Here is a 14,756-nt window from a genome sequence, read left to right as displayed (position 1 = left end):
AAAAGCGCACGTGTATGCTCGCTCGTGGCGCTTCAGATGTCTGTTTCTGGATTCCTGCGAGTCGAACCCTTTTTGTAGATTTTCTCCCGTTTTGTCGCTACTTCTATCACCTGCGAACCAAGAGTTCAGATATAGCACCCTTTTACGTCTATTAGAGTTCTTTTTCTATATTGTTATCCACCCTCACACCCTCACACATATAGCTATATGGTATCCGTGTATCATCTGGCGCTCCCCCGCCATATTCTTTACAAATCTCGATAAGTGGGCACGTCTCCAAAAGCTATGAACTTCAAAGGAACTAAGCAAAAACGCCAGCTTGCATGAACATCTCGAAGTCCACATCGCTGAGGGCGTCATCGGAATGCATCTGTGACGTAGAGAGGCGCGGCCGCTTGCTGGACGGTCCTACAGCCTCGTGCTCGGGTAGCCCATTCCAAAGCGGCCGCTTGCCCTTCGACGGCCCTGCTTCGGGCTCCTCGGAGTTGGGATCTAGTTCGATGACCCGCTTGCTGTCTGGAACGGCTTGAAGTGACTTCAATCCCCCTTCTGCTTCGTCCACTAATGAGGTGTCTGTTACAACAATGGCCGGCTGTGACCCATTGGCAATGTTGTTGGACGTACGTCGTTGGCTACTCGTCGTGCTCGGCCCTGAATCGCTAGGACGGACGGGATTTCCGTTAGAATCCACAGTGATTCTCCACTTGACCACGGTCTCGGCGTTCTTGGGGGGATTTCGCCAGACTATCGAGTTGAGCCGGTGACCAGGCCGCATAGCTTCCGCAAGGGAGAGAGCACTCATGAAATCAGCTTTGTAGCCTGCCGCAGAGATCGTGGTTATGCTGGAGGTATATTCCTTGGCTGCCCAGAATCCCTCGCTTCCAGTCGAGCTCGCGTCGCCGGGTAACTGGCCCTGTTCGGTAGCACCTTCGAGATGCTTGCGATACTCGGCCAATTTGGGCTCCATAGAGTGGTCTCGGCAGATGAAGTTGCCAAGGTTCCCATCTCTAGCTCCCCAGCCGTGCTTCCGGTGGAACCTTTTCACCCGCAGATGCCAATCTGGGTGTGTCTCGAGAAGTGTCGTGAGCGGCAGCCCAGTTTCCAGAACGGTCGGGTCCATAACGAAAACGCACAGCTCGTCTCGACCTCCTCCGGCCTTACGCGGTTCGGCCGTTGTGGCAAGTACGACATTTTTCTCCTCGAAGTCCGGGAGGCCAGGCGGAGAGCCCCACAAGGATTCGTCTCCTACAGGTGGTTCGGGGTACTCCTTGGGCTCTCCCGGCCGAGGAAGTTCCTCGAGGAGCGACGAGATGCGGAACAACGATGACGACACCTGAACCATTTGCCCCGTGAACAGATCAAACACGATATTCCGCGCCTTCGAAATCGACGCGGGCTTGATGACAACGTCGAGCCGGTGCCTCATCCCTTCGGCTGTCATCTCGGACACGAAAATCTGCCAGTTGGAAGACTTCTCCCCCTCTGGGTCCCCACACACCATCGCCTCGATCCCGCTGTGGCGACAGACGCGGGCGACGCACGCCTTCAGTGTGTCCTGCGCGGTACACTGCTTGAGCACGCTGAAGAAAGTCGCTACAGCCCTATCAACCGTGGGAAAGCCGGCCGGAGCCCGTCCGGGATGGCGATGGAGGCACGCCATCTCCAGCAGCCGGTCAAAGAGAGACTCAGCTACTGCTAGGTAGCCCAACTCCCGCGTCGGCTCCCAGGAGGGCGTCAGGTAGGCCGTAACGGTCATGACGGTGAGGAAGACCTTGTCTTTTGGGTAGTGGTCAGCGCCCTCACGGCTTTTGTTTGTCCACATCCTCTCAATGGCGTCCAGCCCTTCCCGCGAAATGCGCCAAGCCTCGGTCAGGCACCTAAGAATAGAGTTGGCCAGGGACTTTCGCTCGTCGGCGGATATCGAGCCCATCAGAGTCTCAAAGTTGTCCTCCGTCACGTAGAGGGCGACGAACAGGGACCGCACGTAGCGAGCATCCCGAATGACTCCGTACTGGCTGTCGTATTTTCTAAGAGGGTCACCCGTCGATGTTTTGGGGTGCTTCGTGGCCCCCGAAGAGCCATGACTAACTTGGCAAAACCTCCTCGAGGTGCGGGTCTGGTGAACCATGACCATGGGTTTCGGGCCATTTTCCAACGCTTTAGTGAGGCTGTTTATGATGGCTCCGCGGTAGATTTCGCGCGCCCAGTCAACAATGTAGTCGACAATAAGCAAAAGTTGGAGCGCGTGGCTGGGTGAACGAACGCAGCCGTTCCATAGAGGAAGTATATGCTGCCGGCGACCGTTCAGTATTGTATATAAAAGAAAATCTGGGGGGCTCTGACGTACCACGCAGCACTCATCTGTATCATTGCCTTCCATATAAAACGCCGAGATACTCCAATGGTTGCCTCGATGAGATACGGCCCAGGCGAGGGGGCCGGCTTCCCATTCTGTTGTCTCCCCGGCATCCTGGCGCAATCCCTCTTGAGAAACCAGCAGCTGCATCGTTTTGACCACCGTCTCATGCGGTATTTTCCTGCTGCTTGTGTCGCTTTCTTCTCCCTCGGGTTCGGATGATGCGACGACAAGGAACGGAAAGACCCACTTCCGATACGAGAAGTTGTTTTCAAGGGATCCCTCGTTCGGTATTCGAATGTTGTAAATTTGGTGCGCCGTTTTTCTAGCGTTCGATGGCTGCGAGTGAGGTTCATTTTCATCGGCAGGCTCCTCATCCGTCTCTTCGAAGAACAGCAGACGTGTGCCACGCTCATCGCTAACGGATCTAATTAGTGCTTTTAAAACAAAGTATGAAGGCTGGCTTGATGGAATCATACTCTTCTTTGTTACCACTACCGGCATCACATATACAAGGTGCTCGATTTGCTTGCTGATCCTTGAGGGCTGCGGCATGTTCATTGCTTAGCCTCTCTGGGAGGGTGCTGCGCTCGGTATGCCAAAATCTCGCTCGACATTTTTTGCTGCGCATGAGATTGGCATTAGTTCCGCGCACCAAGTCTAGTTCGTTGAGAATCCTCACCATTCAACCTCAACCGATAGGCGCGCCATAATTTCCGACTGTAGAATTGACAGTTGCGTAGGGTCGTCTAGCTGCTTGGCTGACCTCGCAATGAACTTGGCGCGACGCCGCATTTGGTCACGCCATGGTTTGCGAAGCTGATCCGCACCAATATATCCGTGATATTCCTCGATGTTGGTCTCGCCAAGCTGCTGAATGTGTCGAAAAATGGTCTTGCAGATGCTTGAACATGGTGGTGAGCCAGCGGAAACAGAATCCACTTCATCGAACTTTACTCTGGCGCTTATCTGTCCTGGTTCTATCGAGTTCACGGCCATTACCGCTTGGGAAGCAGGTAGCTAGGGAGTAGACGAGGACGCTAGCTAGACAATTAATAAACAGCAAGAATAAGGCGATAGGTCGCAGCGAAGTCTTGGCCAGCCGATGTGTTTTTCTTCGTGGTCGCAGAAGATGTTCCCATTAGGCACGCCTTCCGCTATGACTAGGTAGGGGTTATTCTAGGATTTATTGCTGAGAGGCCGCCGACCAAATGTCACATGTGGTGGTTTATTAAGCAGTGGTTTCTTAAGCAGTGGTTTATTAAGCAGTGGTTTATTAAGCAGCATGCGCAAAACAGCAAGCGAACCGCCGGAACTTGCTCGGGTTCCTGCGGCTTGGTGGCGGGGAAGAGGCTTAGCGGCATCCCGGAGCCAATAGCAACGGCTCTCACTACCAACTGCGGCCGACCCTTGCAGCTACAGTTCCATAATTCGTAGGCCTGGTTCGCCTGATTGGAGACTGTTGCCTGCATGAGGGTCGCATTGTGGCTGCGCCTTTTTTTTCTCGTTAACCAGAGCCACCCAACTGATCGACAGAACGCCTAGCCACAGTCAAACTCAGATATCAACCCCCACAGTCCTGTTGCTCCTCAGGGCCTGGTAGCTCCGGCTCGTCAAACATCAACAATAGACCATGCCAGGAGGAATCAGACAGAATCGGCGCCAGCCGGCTGATTCACAAAGTCCTCGCAGCAAACGGTCGAAGATGCCAGAAACAGAACGCATTGAAGCGGATACCCTTTGCGAAAGATGCCGCGGCATCCACACGGAGGCTGGCCATATTCATGTCAAGGCAGATCTGGGTGTCCAACTCGCCATCGTCGACGATAACTCCGACCAGCTTCTCGGCTCAGCCTGCATGTTCTGCCGCCTCCTGGGATCCATCAAGGACCAAAGCTTGGACGGTCATGAATGCCGGCTTTACGCCTATTCGGCCAATGCTATCTACGCCCGCATTCGTACCCCTACACTCAAGAAACACGATATAGCGTCATCGGTTCTCCTCGGAATTGTAGCGTCTACCGCTCGATCAACGACTCTAGAAGCAAGTGATTTCATTGGTGTTGTCGATCCGCAACGTGAAGGACAGAGCACAAGCATCGGCCCTCGACGGATTCGAACAGACAGGATTGATTACGCCATGATCAAATCCTGGATATCCTTTTGCGAAAGCAAACACAAACGTCTATGCAACCCTTCGATCACCGAGATTGTGGAGAAACTGAGAGTAATCGATGTCGATACGCTAGATGTCATAGACGCGCCAGAGAACTGCGAGTATGTGGCGCTTTCGTATGTTTGGGGAGCACACGCCGCTCCGCCAGGCAGATTTCCCAAGGTTGTGGAGGACAGCTTCGTAGTCACGAAGAAGTTGGGATACAAGTATGTCTGGGTCGACAACTATGTAAGTCTACCATATCCCCGGGCCATCTTGAGTGCCTACTAAGCGATTTGCCAGTGTATTGATCAAAACAATGTCACCGACAAACACGATCAAATCAAAGCCATGAACCTCGTCTATGGCAATGCGAAATTAACTCTGATCGCTGCCGCCGGCGAAGGCTCTGACCACGGTCTGCCAGGCGTGGGAACCCGGGAGAGAGTTGGGCAGAATTCTCTCTCCATCGACGACCATCTCTACATCCAGACCTTCCCCCATGCGTCTTGGGCTTTAGATACTAGCCGATGGGCAACGCGAGGCTGGACTTTACAAGAGGCTATGTTGTCCAACCGGAGACTCGTCTTTACAGATTACCAAGTCGCCTTTCAGTGCAACGGCATGCACTGCTCTGAGGCGGTACACTGGCCCTACGAGCTGATGCACGCGAAGTCTTCCCGCCGGTTGCCCGAAAATGTTCCTCGGCCCCCCTTCGGCCGCCTGACGCTGGACCAGAAGTACTACGACGTGGACCGGCCCTACTTCCATCTCTTGAGCATTCTCGAAGAGTACAGCAACCGCACGTTGTCTTACTCCTCCGACTCTCTGAACGCGTTTCTAGGCATTCTGTCCAGCTTTGCAAGTCGCAAGAATCCGATCTACCATGTCTGGGGCGTGCCCCTAGTCTTCCAGCACAACAGGTGGGACCTGAAGCTCAATTGGCGTCACAGGCAGCCGTGCAATCGGCAGACCCAGTTCCCCAGCTGGTCCTGGGCGGGATGGTCCGGGCCGGTGACGAGGGGAAAGCAACTTTTCATGGGGGCCGGGAATCTCTTCCTCATCAGCCTAGAGAAGGACAGCCGAGGCGAGGAAGCCGAGATTATAGATCTGCAGGACTTCGGTAAAGAACACGGCAAATACCATATGTATGCGTCTGGATCACTTTTCCTCCGGCTGAGGATATGGGCCGTCGACCTAGAGTTCACACATGTCTCCTGGTCGGGTGTTAGTGAGGCAGCGAGACAAGCATATTACGACGAAAGGAACTTGGGCGAACGCTCGCAAAAGGATGCCTTCAAAGAGGGACTATACGCCAAACTCCCGCGACGAGGGTATACCGAGCTCGCGTACTTTTACATCGACGACAAAGATTTCGATGCCGATTCCCTGCAGGAGAAATCGCTACCAGCGATGATGTTCGATGATAATCCTTACAACGCCGACGCGACCTTCATCATACTTATTCACCGTGGAGAGGACCGCTACGAGAGGTTGGGGTATGTTTTGTTCAGGCCAGCTTCGCCGGAGCCGACGGCCGACACGGCGTTCCGCTCGGACAGTGGAAGATTAAGCAAGGTCAGGCCGGACATAGCACCTAGTGTGGGCGAGCATGAACAGCTGCTGTGGAAAGAACATAAAATAGCAATGGACATCCGGCTAAGCTAGAGGACATCGCTCCCAGAGAAGAAGTTGGGGCCCATTGCTGGCAGCCTCTGCACAATAGACTTAACGGCAGGATATTGCTAGACGTAGATAGGCAGTTAGTAAAAAGTGTAGGTATTTAGTATTATTGTGCTTCAAGGGGTAAGAAAATAAACGACGTTATAGGATCGCCGAAGATGCTTCCTACCGTAAGTGCGTCCTTGGGCATGGCAATGAACTCATCTCGATCAGGAGGGCAGGAGCAAGCAATCGGGATCCTCTGCTCTCCGTTGAACTCACTACAACTGTCCCTTTGGAAGAGTTCTCTTGATAACGTTCTCGACCCGCGCGGTTGGGTATGTCCCGCACTTTGACCCCAGTGTATCGCAGGGGAGTTTGAGAGACTGACCACCACGCAAGACTAAACTACCTTACTGTTGCAAACAGCGTCCACATCCTCGAGCCTCAGCGGAATCCCGCCGTGGAGAGCCAAGCCATCGGTCGTGTCCTACGTCTCGATCAACAGAGACAGATCACGATCGTGCGATATGTGATGCAGCGATCCATCGAAGCGGTCAGTCTTCCATCTAATCGCGACCATTCGCCAGACGTCAACGCTAGCTAACGTAAAAAAGAAAAAAAAAAAACACTCTACCAGGTCGTACTATCGAGTCAATTACGGAAGCTGCAGTTGGCCGGCCGCGGGTTCTTGAGCCAAGAGGAGCGGCGAGAACTCAGATCCAACCAACCACGCCAATTACAGGAGTATCTTGAGGCAAACGGATCGGTGGAAGCTTGAAACATAACATTTTATATTCATCAATGTTCTGAAATACCTGACCGGTAGTTAACTACAGAGTCGCCGCTGGGTGGGCATCTCGCTGAAAAGGGGTAAAGCAAATATCATTTCTTCTCAGGCATCCTCTGACTTGTGCACGGTCGAGCAAGCATTGGATATGCAGCTCCTGAAAATTGCTAAGTTCCGAGTAATAGCATGGGCAACCACATGATGTAGAAGCTTTTCTCTCGTGAATGGAACCGAAGCGGGCCAAAAGACAACTCAAGAGACCCAGAGTCTTGGGAATCCTCAGCATCAGACTGGGCCGTCCGGCCAGGTCTAACCACCAGTGGCAATTGGAGGCGAGAGCACAGAAGAAGCTAGCTACCGGGGAGCTTGGAATCCTCCAGCTCCCTTTGAGAATTGCCGATCTCAGCTCCCTCGTAACGTAAACGTGGCACCGCTCGCGCAAGATTGGGGCTTTGGGGGAATTTCAGTTGAGTTTGAAACAAGGCGAGTGATCTTCCATTCCTATTTAGATTCTACGTTCATATCTATGGACCTTTCCTTCCATATCCAGCACTTAGGCAGTGGCCTCCCTTCGTTTGATCGTCAGTGGCAGTGGACCTGGCCAAAGATTGAACGCCTCTTCGTGCCCCAATTCCCACTCTGGATATGGAAGACTAAAGTCATAGCGGCGTAGAAGAGTTGCTGTGAGCACGGTTTGCTCGATGTAGCTGATGTTGCGTCCAATGCATCCCCGTGCACCAGCACTGAAAGGAATATATGATGCTTGCGCTTCCTTGTTGCCATCCTTGAGCCATCTCTCCGGCTCGTATCTTTCAGGCTCCGGGAACAAGCGTGGATTCCTGTGAGCTGTATATGCTGGAACCGCCACGATTGTGTTTCCGGGGATCCAATGGCCATCAATCATGAGACCATCCGGCGGGGTCAAGCGGTTCAAGCCGAAAGACACTGGCGGGAACAATCGCATCGACTCGTCGAGGCACGCGTGAAGATATGGCAGGTTCTTCACGCTGGCATACGTCGCGATGTCCCCATCGTCATGCAACGCTGAATCCAACTCCTCACGAAGTCGAGCTAGCGCGGTGGGAGTTTTGAGGAGGCAGTACATGACATGAGCTAGCGCTATGGCAGTCGTATCCGATCCTGCATCCACTGAGAACAGTTAGTAAGTGATCGGAGAAGTGTGAGGTGGCCGTCAAGAACACGCCGACCGATCAGGGAGGGACAGGACATACATAATGTACTCACTTCCGCCTCCGTTTCGCCAATCTCCAAATTTCGTGCCGTGCCCACCTTGTCTTCGAGAAGACATCCAACCAAGTCATCCAACTCTTCTCCGTCCTTGTACCGTTTGATACGCTGTCGGACAAGGTGCTGAATTAACTCATCAAAATCTTGTCCTTTCTCCCACTGCGAGCGGAAGTATCCTGGGAGTTTCCTCAGGACGGACCGCGAGAACTGAAACCAAGTCGTTGACCAGATCAGCACCGATGTTGCTCTCTTCCCGGCGTGGAGGCAGTCGATGTAGCCGACTGTCTTTTCTCCGCCGTTGTGTGTTTGGATGGCGACAAGATCATTGCCCCGTTCAAGGCAACCCAGATGTTGACTCAAGGCGATGTCGGTGATAGCCTCAACAGTGAAGAGATTTGTCCACCTGCGGTAATCAATGGTTGGTGGGACACATCCGTCTCCCGCAGTTGCCTCGCGGCAAATTCGGTCGAACTGGCCCACCAGCCTCTGCACCTTATCCGTGACCTTGAACTCCCACTGTTCGAGGTTCCGCGTTGCGAAGGCGTGAGACAAGATGCGGCGCTTGCGAGCGTGTTCGCCCTTGTGCACCACGTCGAGTAAGCTGGGGTGCCCACCCGCTGCCGTAGAGTACGTGCCGCCCTTGATACATGCAGTCGAGTGCCCGTATATGGCCCGGATGGCGTCAGGCGAGGAAAACGAAACCGAGTTGGGGCCGACTCGCAGAATAGGGTGTCGCTCGTGGGCCGCATGAATCTCCTTTGAGCGGAATCCGCGCCAGCGCTGGAGGATGTAGCTCAGGTTTGAGACGCCGGACAAGGTGGTCGCGTTTGGGAATCGGCGGAGGTTTTTGGAGTCCCAGAGATATGTGGCCAGAGGTTCAAATAGAATAAGAACCAAGGCCAAAGAGAGCAACGAAATCATCTTGTTGATTTATGTCGGATAAGAGTCTCAACATGACGACAGAGTATTATCCTGCTTGAGAGGAGTCGGCGACATGATCGGGATTTTTATAAGTTGATCGTAGGCGATTCTTCATGTGATCTTCTCAGGACCCGGTTAGGTGTACTCAAATAGCCCAAGTGTTAATACCACCTCCGGTTCATACACCAAATTGAGTATATGACCCTAAAGCGGAGTGGACGAGCCCTGGGGTGATTGGTAAGTCCTTCGTGGGTTGAGGCAGCAATCCGATCGTTAATTATGGCCTGCGCTTCACATGCCCGATCAGGTATGTGACCCCAGAGTGGAGCACCCCCCGGCTAACTTTCCCAAGGCGGCTTTAATCACGGCCCATGCCGAATCCTCGACCGGAGGATAGCCCCAGCCCAGGGTTGGATCGTGACGCACCGTCTGATGCTGTGCAGTGACCCACCGTTGCCGGTGCCGAACCCCCGAGACGAGCCGCAACGATGGTCTAGACTTCCGGCATGAGCAAGCTAGCTGGGTGGCTGGCCCCGAGAAGATTGCGGTGATCGCTTGGGGTGTTGCAAACTTGGACGAGGGGAAGTTTCATTAGCGCCATGTTCCATGTAGCTTGCTGTAACTATCGGTTTTTAATCGCATTTCGAGACTTGGCATGCCGAGGTGTTCACTTTGGCTCGGAAATACTCGTTAGCAACCGGCAACAGTCATTAGCTTTCTGCTTCATATACCTGATTAAGTATATGATCCCGACTTTGGGGTAGTTGCCGCGTAACTTTCCCAGGTTGGTCTAGATCGGGTCATAGTGTCGAGTGGCTTGGAGAAGCGGGCCATTAGTGCGGGGTTTTTGCTGGCCCTAAACAACCCTTGCGAGAGTCTCTGGAGACCCTGGTCTCGCTGTATTATATTCTCGGATGTTGGGATCTTTCCTGCGTCTGCTTGTACTCAAACGAGTTTTTTCCCCCAACACAGTACTACCTATTTGATTCGGCATTCACAAGTGAACCGTTTTTTACTCTGACGATAACCTCTCATTACACGAGGAAGAAAGAGAACGAAAGTACAACAGACAGCCATTCATGCTCACTAACATGGCGGCCCTTCCTGACAAGATGAGAGCTCTGAGGTACGTCTTGCTATTGTTATGAAGGGAATTAACTTGTGAATGTTCGAACAAGCTGTTCCAGAAAGCATGCTAACCATTAATCGTACTTGGAATTAGATATGAGGAGCCCAAGAAATGGTCGATTGTAACTGTTCCGCTACCACAACTGCGAGACAACGATGTCCTGATCAAGGTCAAGGCATGTGGTGTTTGTGGCACAGGTTAGTCTCAAGAAAGATCAGTAAATACCTTTCAAGTGCAAGAAACTAACCTTTTGCCTATAAGACCTGGTATTCAAGCCCACCTTCTGAGGTGAAAGGCTGATCTCACTGATGATTCGACAGCACATTCACGATGGTGAATTCATTGCCAAGTTTCCCCTGATCCCTGGGCACGAAACAGTCGGCGTCATAGCTGCGGTCGGAAAGGCACGTATTTTGCTTGATACTTTGAACCAACAGACTCTTACAACTGGAGAACAGGATGTCAAGGGCTTCCAGATCGGAGATCGCGTCGCTGCTGACAACAGCGAGCTCTGCAATGAATGCTTCTACTGCCGGCGTGGCCAGCTCTTGCTATGCGAAAATGTAGGTTGCATCGACCATCGCCCCGGCGCAATGCTAATGAACTTAGTTCAACGCCCACGGTGTCACCATGAACGGCGGCTTCGCCGAGTATTGCGCCTACCCAGCTCCCAAGGTCTTCAAGATCCAGAACCTGGATTGGGTTGATGCCACTCTGCTTGAGCCTGCCTCCTGCGCATGTCATGGTCTGGAGAGAATTCGCCCCAAGCTAGGCTCCCATGTTTTGATGCTAGGTGCTGGTCCAACGGGCCTTGTGAGTCTCGACGAGGAACGATATTGAAACTGTTTTTAACGGTCTTTCAGATGCTTGTCCAGCTGTTGAGACAGAATGGTGCCTTCCAAATTACCATTGCGGCCCCTCAAGGGCTGAAAATGGACCTTGCGAAAAGTCTTGATATCGCCGATTGCTACCTTGAACTCTCCCGCGAGAACCCCGAGGAGCAGCTTGCTCAGCTGAAGACAGGAAACCCCCATGGGTTTGATATCGGTTAGTAGTTCATTTGCGCCCGAAGCACTTGAGATATTCTGACCTCTGTGCAGTCGTTGAGGCCACGGGCTCTGTCAAGATCTTGGAGGATGCCATCAACTACGTCCGCCGCGGCGGTACTCTGGTTGTCTACGGGTAGGCCAAATTCATACTGTGAACTTTCGATGAATTTCCCATGGCTGACAGAAGAATTTAGGGTACACCACAACTCCGCAATGGTCTCTTGGTCGCCCGCCAAGATCTTGAATGACGAGATCACCATCCTCGGTTCCTTCTCCGAGACCTACATGTTCCGTAAGCATTCTCCAGACACACAATACAGCTGACGCGAGTCAAATCTAATGGCCTCTACAGCTGCCACAATAGACTATCTTGACTCTGGCAAGATTAAGACGAAAGGTATCGTGAATAAAGTCTTCAGACTCGAGGAGTATGGCGAGGCGCTTCAAAGTATCAGGGACAAAAGCGCTATCAAGGCTACTATTGTCTTTGATTGACCAGGGAGTCATAGCCATGGACATAAGGGCCCTCTATCTTGATATTCCATATCGAAAATAAAACAGAAGTTGAAGTTGTCGTCTTCCCGTATCAACATTAGGATTGGAATTGTCCGCCGACTCTAGTGATCTCCTTCCTCGCGGAGCTACTAGCAACTATTCGTACTTTAGCTCGCGTCTAATTACTTGTCTTGTAACTGTTTCTTCGCTGGCATTGGCAGTTCGAAACATACGTCTTATTTGCGATCAAGAACAGAAACATTTTCTTGGCCGGTGGTGCGAACAAGTCTGCGGCCACGGCGTCACAGTGTCACGGCCACACAGGCCCATGACGCTGGCAGCTGAAGGAATCGTGGACCCCTGGCGACAACCAGGAAGCAAGTTACTCCTCCCGGTTCGTATACTCATCTCAGTATACGATCCCCAGATTCTAGTGCTCCTCGCCAAACCTTCCATAACAGGTTTAGGGTTTTAGTATGCCATTGCCCGAGCCACATTTGAGCTTTCGTCCCAATGCTCCACATGTCCGCTAAGCCTTACTTGGGGTATTTAGCGCTGGGAAGGGATAAGATACCAAATTTGGAAGACAGCCCTCCGCACATAACTGCCCTTGCACATGTGGGCATATTCTCTGGCCCGCTAGTCTGGGGTATGGGGCCCCTTAGTACGCCGCCCCGGATTCCAATGTGCCATGTGCTAGGAGGCGTGAAAGGATGCGGTTGCATGGAACCTCGACTGGCCCATGCGACAATGCATAAATAGTCCGTTGAGCGTCCTCACTTCTGGGCTGGGCCTGTTCTGAGCAGATTCGTCACTCAGCCAAACCCATACCCGGCGCTCATTCGAACTTCTTCCAACACTCTCCTTGCTGTCTATCGAGATACCGCAAGGAACATGGCCCGCAGCGATTTCTGGCGGAAGCGCTCTTTGCGCGTCCGCGACGATACGCTCACCAGAGCTGCGGAACTGACCCTTCGTCAATCTTTTTATCCCATTTGCCTTGTCACTATCCTCTTCTTCCTCTGGGGTTTCTCGTATGGTCTCTTGGATACCTTGAATAAGCATTTCCAAGAAGTGCTGGGCATTGACAAAGCACGCTCTGCTGGTCTGCAAGCCGCATATTTTGGGTAACTATGCTGGAAGGGGGAGATTTGGTGTGCAGTCATAGGTCACTGACTAGCTCCTAGGGCATACCCTCTAGCTTCTCTCGGTCACGCCGCTTGGCTTCTCCGCCATTTTGGATACCGTGCCGTCTTTATCTGGGGCCTCTGCCTTTACGGTACCTACAACTCGACGTTTGAGGTTCATCCTCGTTTTCCAATGCTCGGTGGCTAACAGTAATTATGTTTCAGGCGTGGGTGCTCTGCTAGCCATCGCCGCAATCAAGGCCAAGAGTTTCGGCGGATTCTGTGCCTGCATTTTCATCATTGGGAACGGGCTTGGGTCTCTTGAGACTGCCGCAAATCCGTACATAACAGGTGATTCTTCTCTAAATTTCATGCGGGTACAAGAGTCCATGCACTAATCACAGTTGCCATCCAGTCTGTGGGCCACCCAGATACTCTGAGATGCGAGTCAACTTTTCGCAGGCTTTCAACGGCATAGGTTCCGTCGTTGCTCCCGTTCTGGGCTCCTACGTGTTCTTTGCCTTTGACAACGAAAAGGCGCTCCGGAATGTACAATGGGTCTATCTAGCCATTGCCGTCTTTGTCTTCATCCTGGCGGTTGTTTTCTTCCTCTCTGACATCCCGGAAATTACAGATGCCGACATGGAGTTCCAGGCCACAGAGACGCATGCTGGTGAAAGCGACTTGCCTTTCCGGAAGCAGTACCGCCTGTTTCACGCTGCCTTTGCGCAATTTTGCTACACTGGTGCCCAGGTTGCAATCGCCGGGTAGGTTGGAGCATCCCATTTGAGGTGCGCACTGGCTAAACCTGCTCATAGGTATTTCATCAACTATGTCACAGAGACCCGAAGCGACACCAGCTCAGCTCTAGGCTCCCGGTTCCTTGCAGGGGCTCAGGGGGCGTTCTCTGTCGGCCGTTTTGTGGGCGTTGCGTTGATGCACTTTGTCAGGCCGCGGATAGTCTTCGGCGTGTTTATGACCCTCTGCATCGTCTTCATCGGCCCTACCATTACACAGAAAGGGAACACGGGCATGTCTATGCTATACTTGGCCATGTTCTTCGAGTCCATCTGCTTCCCGACCATTGTTGCTCTCGGAATGAGAGGCCTCGGTCGACATACAAAACGCGGCTCTGGCTGGATCATTGGCGGCGTCATCGGAGGAGCCTGTGTGCCACCTTTGACGGGGTACGTGGCTGAGAGACACAGCACTGCATTTGCAATGCTTGTACCCTTTTGCTTCTCTACGGCGGCTTGGAGCTATGCCCTCGCCGTCAACTTCTGGCCCTGGTATAGAGACACTGTTGATGCATTCACTCACACAGAGGTCGGCCTTGATAACGCCCAGATGGCACAGGATGATGAGGAAAAGCCGACGGTGGAAAAGCGCGCCCAGGAGACATCTTCCGAGGAAGCAAACCACAGCGCTTAGGCGCCTGTGTATGTACAATTACCTTCTGGTTATATTCCAGCTCATCTGTTCGAGGTAGCCTTGGACAAGTCAGTCGACTCATTCTTCATCAATACGCAGCTTGTAAGGTCTTGGGAGCATGAATAAACCGAGCACTTCCCTAAGACTTAATATTCTGAAACCCCTTATCGAAAGTGGTTGTGGGCAACGTATCTTCCATTGGGCTATGTATTGAACTGTGTCGTGAAAGCAACGAAAGAAAAAATCCCCGCGCCCTCTTCAGCTCTCCTTCGGTTATGCAAGGAGAGCTCATTACTGCTAAGAGGATGTCTAATTATATTGGTGTCTTAGTAGGCCAACTGGCGGAGATCTCCGTTCATTTTCTTCCACCGAAATAATGTGAAACAAGCTGCG

The 14,756-nt window shown here is 52.5% G+C and overlaps 5 protein-coding genes across 5 annotated transcripts; 3 read left to right on the top strand and 2 right to left on the bottom strand.

Annotated features, from left to right (window-relative positions):
• Positions 1 to 32: 32 nt before the first annotated feature.
• On the bottom strand, positions 33 to 3,539 carry QBC33DRAFT_548735 (uncharacterized protein). The gene is made up of 4 exons (XM_060428883.1): positions 3,039 to 3,539; positions 2,836 to 2,979; positions 2,348 to 2,774; positions 33 to 2,290 (listed from the first exon to the last, which is right to left on the bottom strand). Exons 1-4 carry the CDS (start codon positions 3,353 to 3,355, stop codon positions 302 to 304), a joined length of 2,877 nt encoding a protein of 958 aa, XP_060280058.1. The 5' UTR covers positions 3,356 to 3,539; the 3' UTR covers positions 33 to 301.
• A 305-nt stretch (positions 3,540 to 3,844) lies between these two features.
• On the top strand, positions 3,845 to 6,334 carry QBC33DRAFT_498640 (heterokaryon incompatibility protein-domain-containing protein). The gene is made up of 2 exons (XM_060425627.1): positions 3,845 to 4,760; positions 4,815 to 6,334. Exons 1-2 carry the CDS (start codon positions 3,990 to 3,992, stop codon positions 6,177 to 6,179), a joined length of 2,136 nt encoding a protein of 711 aa, XP_060280057.1. The 5' UTR covers positions 3,845 to 3,989; the 3' UTR covers positions 6,180 to 6,334.
• A 1,116-nt stretch (positions 6,335 to 7,450) lies between these two features.
• QBC33DRAFT_596568 (cytochrome P450) lies at positions 7,451 to 9,132 on the bottom strand (the record flags this gene model as incomplete). Its single annotated transcript, XM_060431885.1, has 2 exons — positions 7,451 to 8,112; positions 8,196 to 9,132. 2 exons carry the CDS (start codon positions 9,130 to 9,132, stop codon positions 7,517 to 7,519), a joined length of 1,533 nt encoding a protein of 510 aa, XP_060280056.1. The 3' UTR covers positions 7,451 to 7,516.
• Positions 9,133 to 10,223: 1,091 nt separating this feature from the next.
• Positions 10,224 to 11,869, top strand: QBC33DRAFT_613489 (chaperonin 10-like protein; the record flags this gene model as incomplete). The annotated part of the gene is made up of 9 exons (XM_060432545.1): positions 10,224 to 10,258; positions 10,355 to 10,445; positions 10,582 to 10,665; positions 10,720 to 10,824; positions 10,871 to 11,074; positions 11,125 to 11,308; positions 11,362 to 11,443; positions 11,505 to 11,602; positions 11,663 to 11,869. The coding sequence occupies 9 exons, from the start codon at positions 10,224 to 10,226 to the stop codon at positions 11,803 to 11,805; spliced, it is 1,026 nt and encodes a 341-aa protein (XP_060280055.1). The 3' UTR covers positions 11,806 to 11,869.
• Positions 11,870 to 12,699: 830 nt separating this feature from the next.
• Positions 12,700 to 14,363, top strand: QBC33DRAFT_613488 (l-fucose permease; the record flags this gene model as incomplete). The annotated part of the gene is made up of 5 exons (XM_060432544.1): positions 12,700 to 12,932; positions 12,993 to 13,084; positions 13,158 to 13,283; positions 13,348 to 13,699; positions 13,751 to 14,363. 5 exons carry the CDS (start codon positions 12,700 to 12,702, stop codon positions 14,361 to 14,363), a joined length of 1,416 nt encoding a protein of 471 aa, XP_060280054.1.
• Positions 14,364 to 14,756: the final 393 nt, after the last annotated feature.

This window comes from Phialemonium atrogriseum (assembly GCF_030411735.1).
Source record: "Phialemonium atrogriseum strain 8032-3 unplaced genomic scaffold QBC33scaffold_28, whole genome shotgun sequence".
NCBI lineage: Eukaryota > Fungi > Ascomycota > Sordariomycetes > Cephalothecales > Cephalothecaceae > Phialemonium > Phialemonium atrogriseum.
The sequence above is the reverse complement of the archived record's forward strand: the minus strand, read 5'-3'. Positions and strand labels throughout refer to the sequence as shown.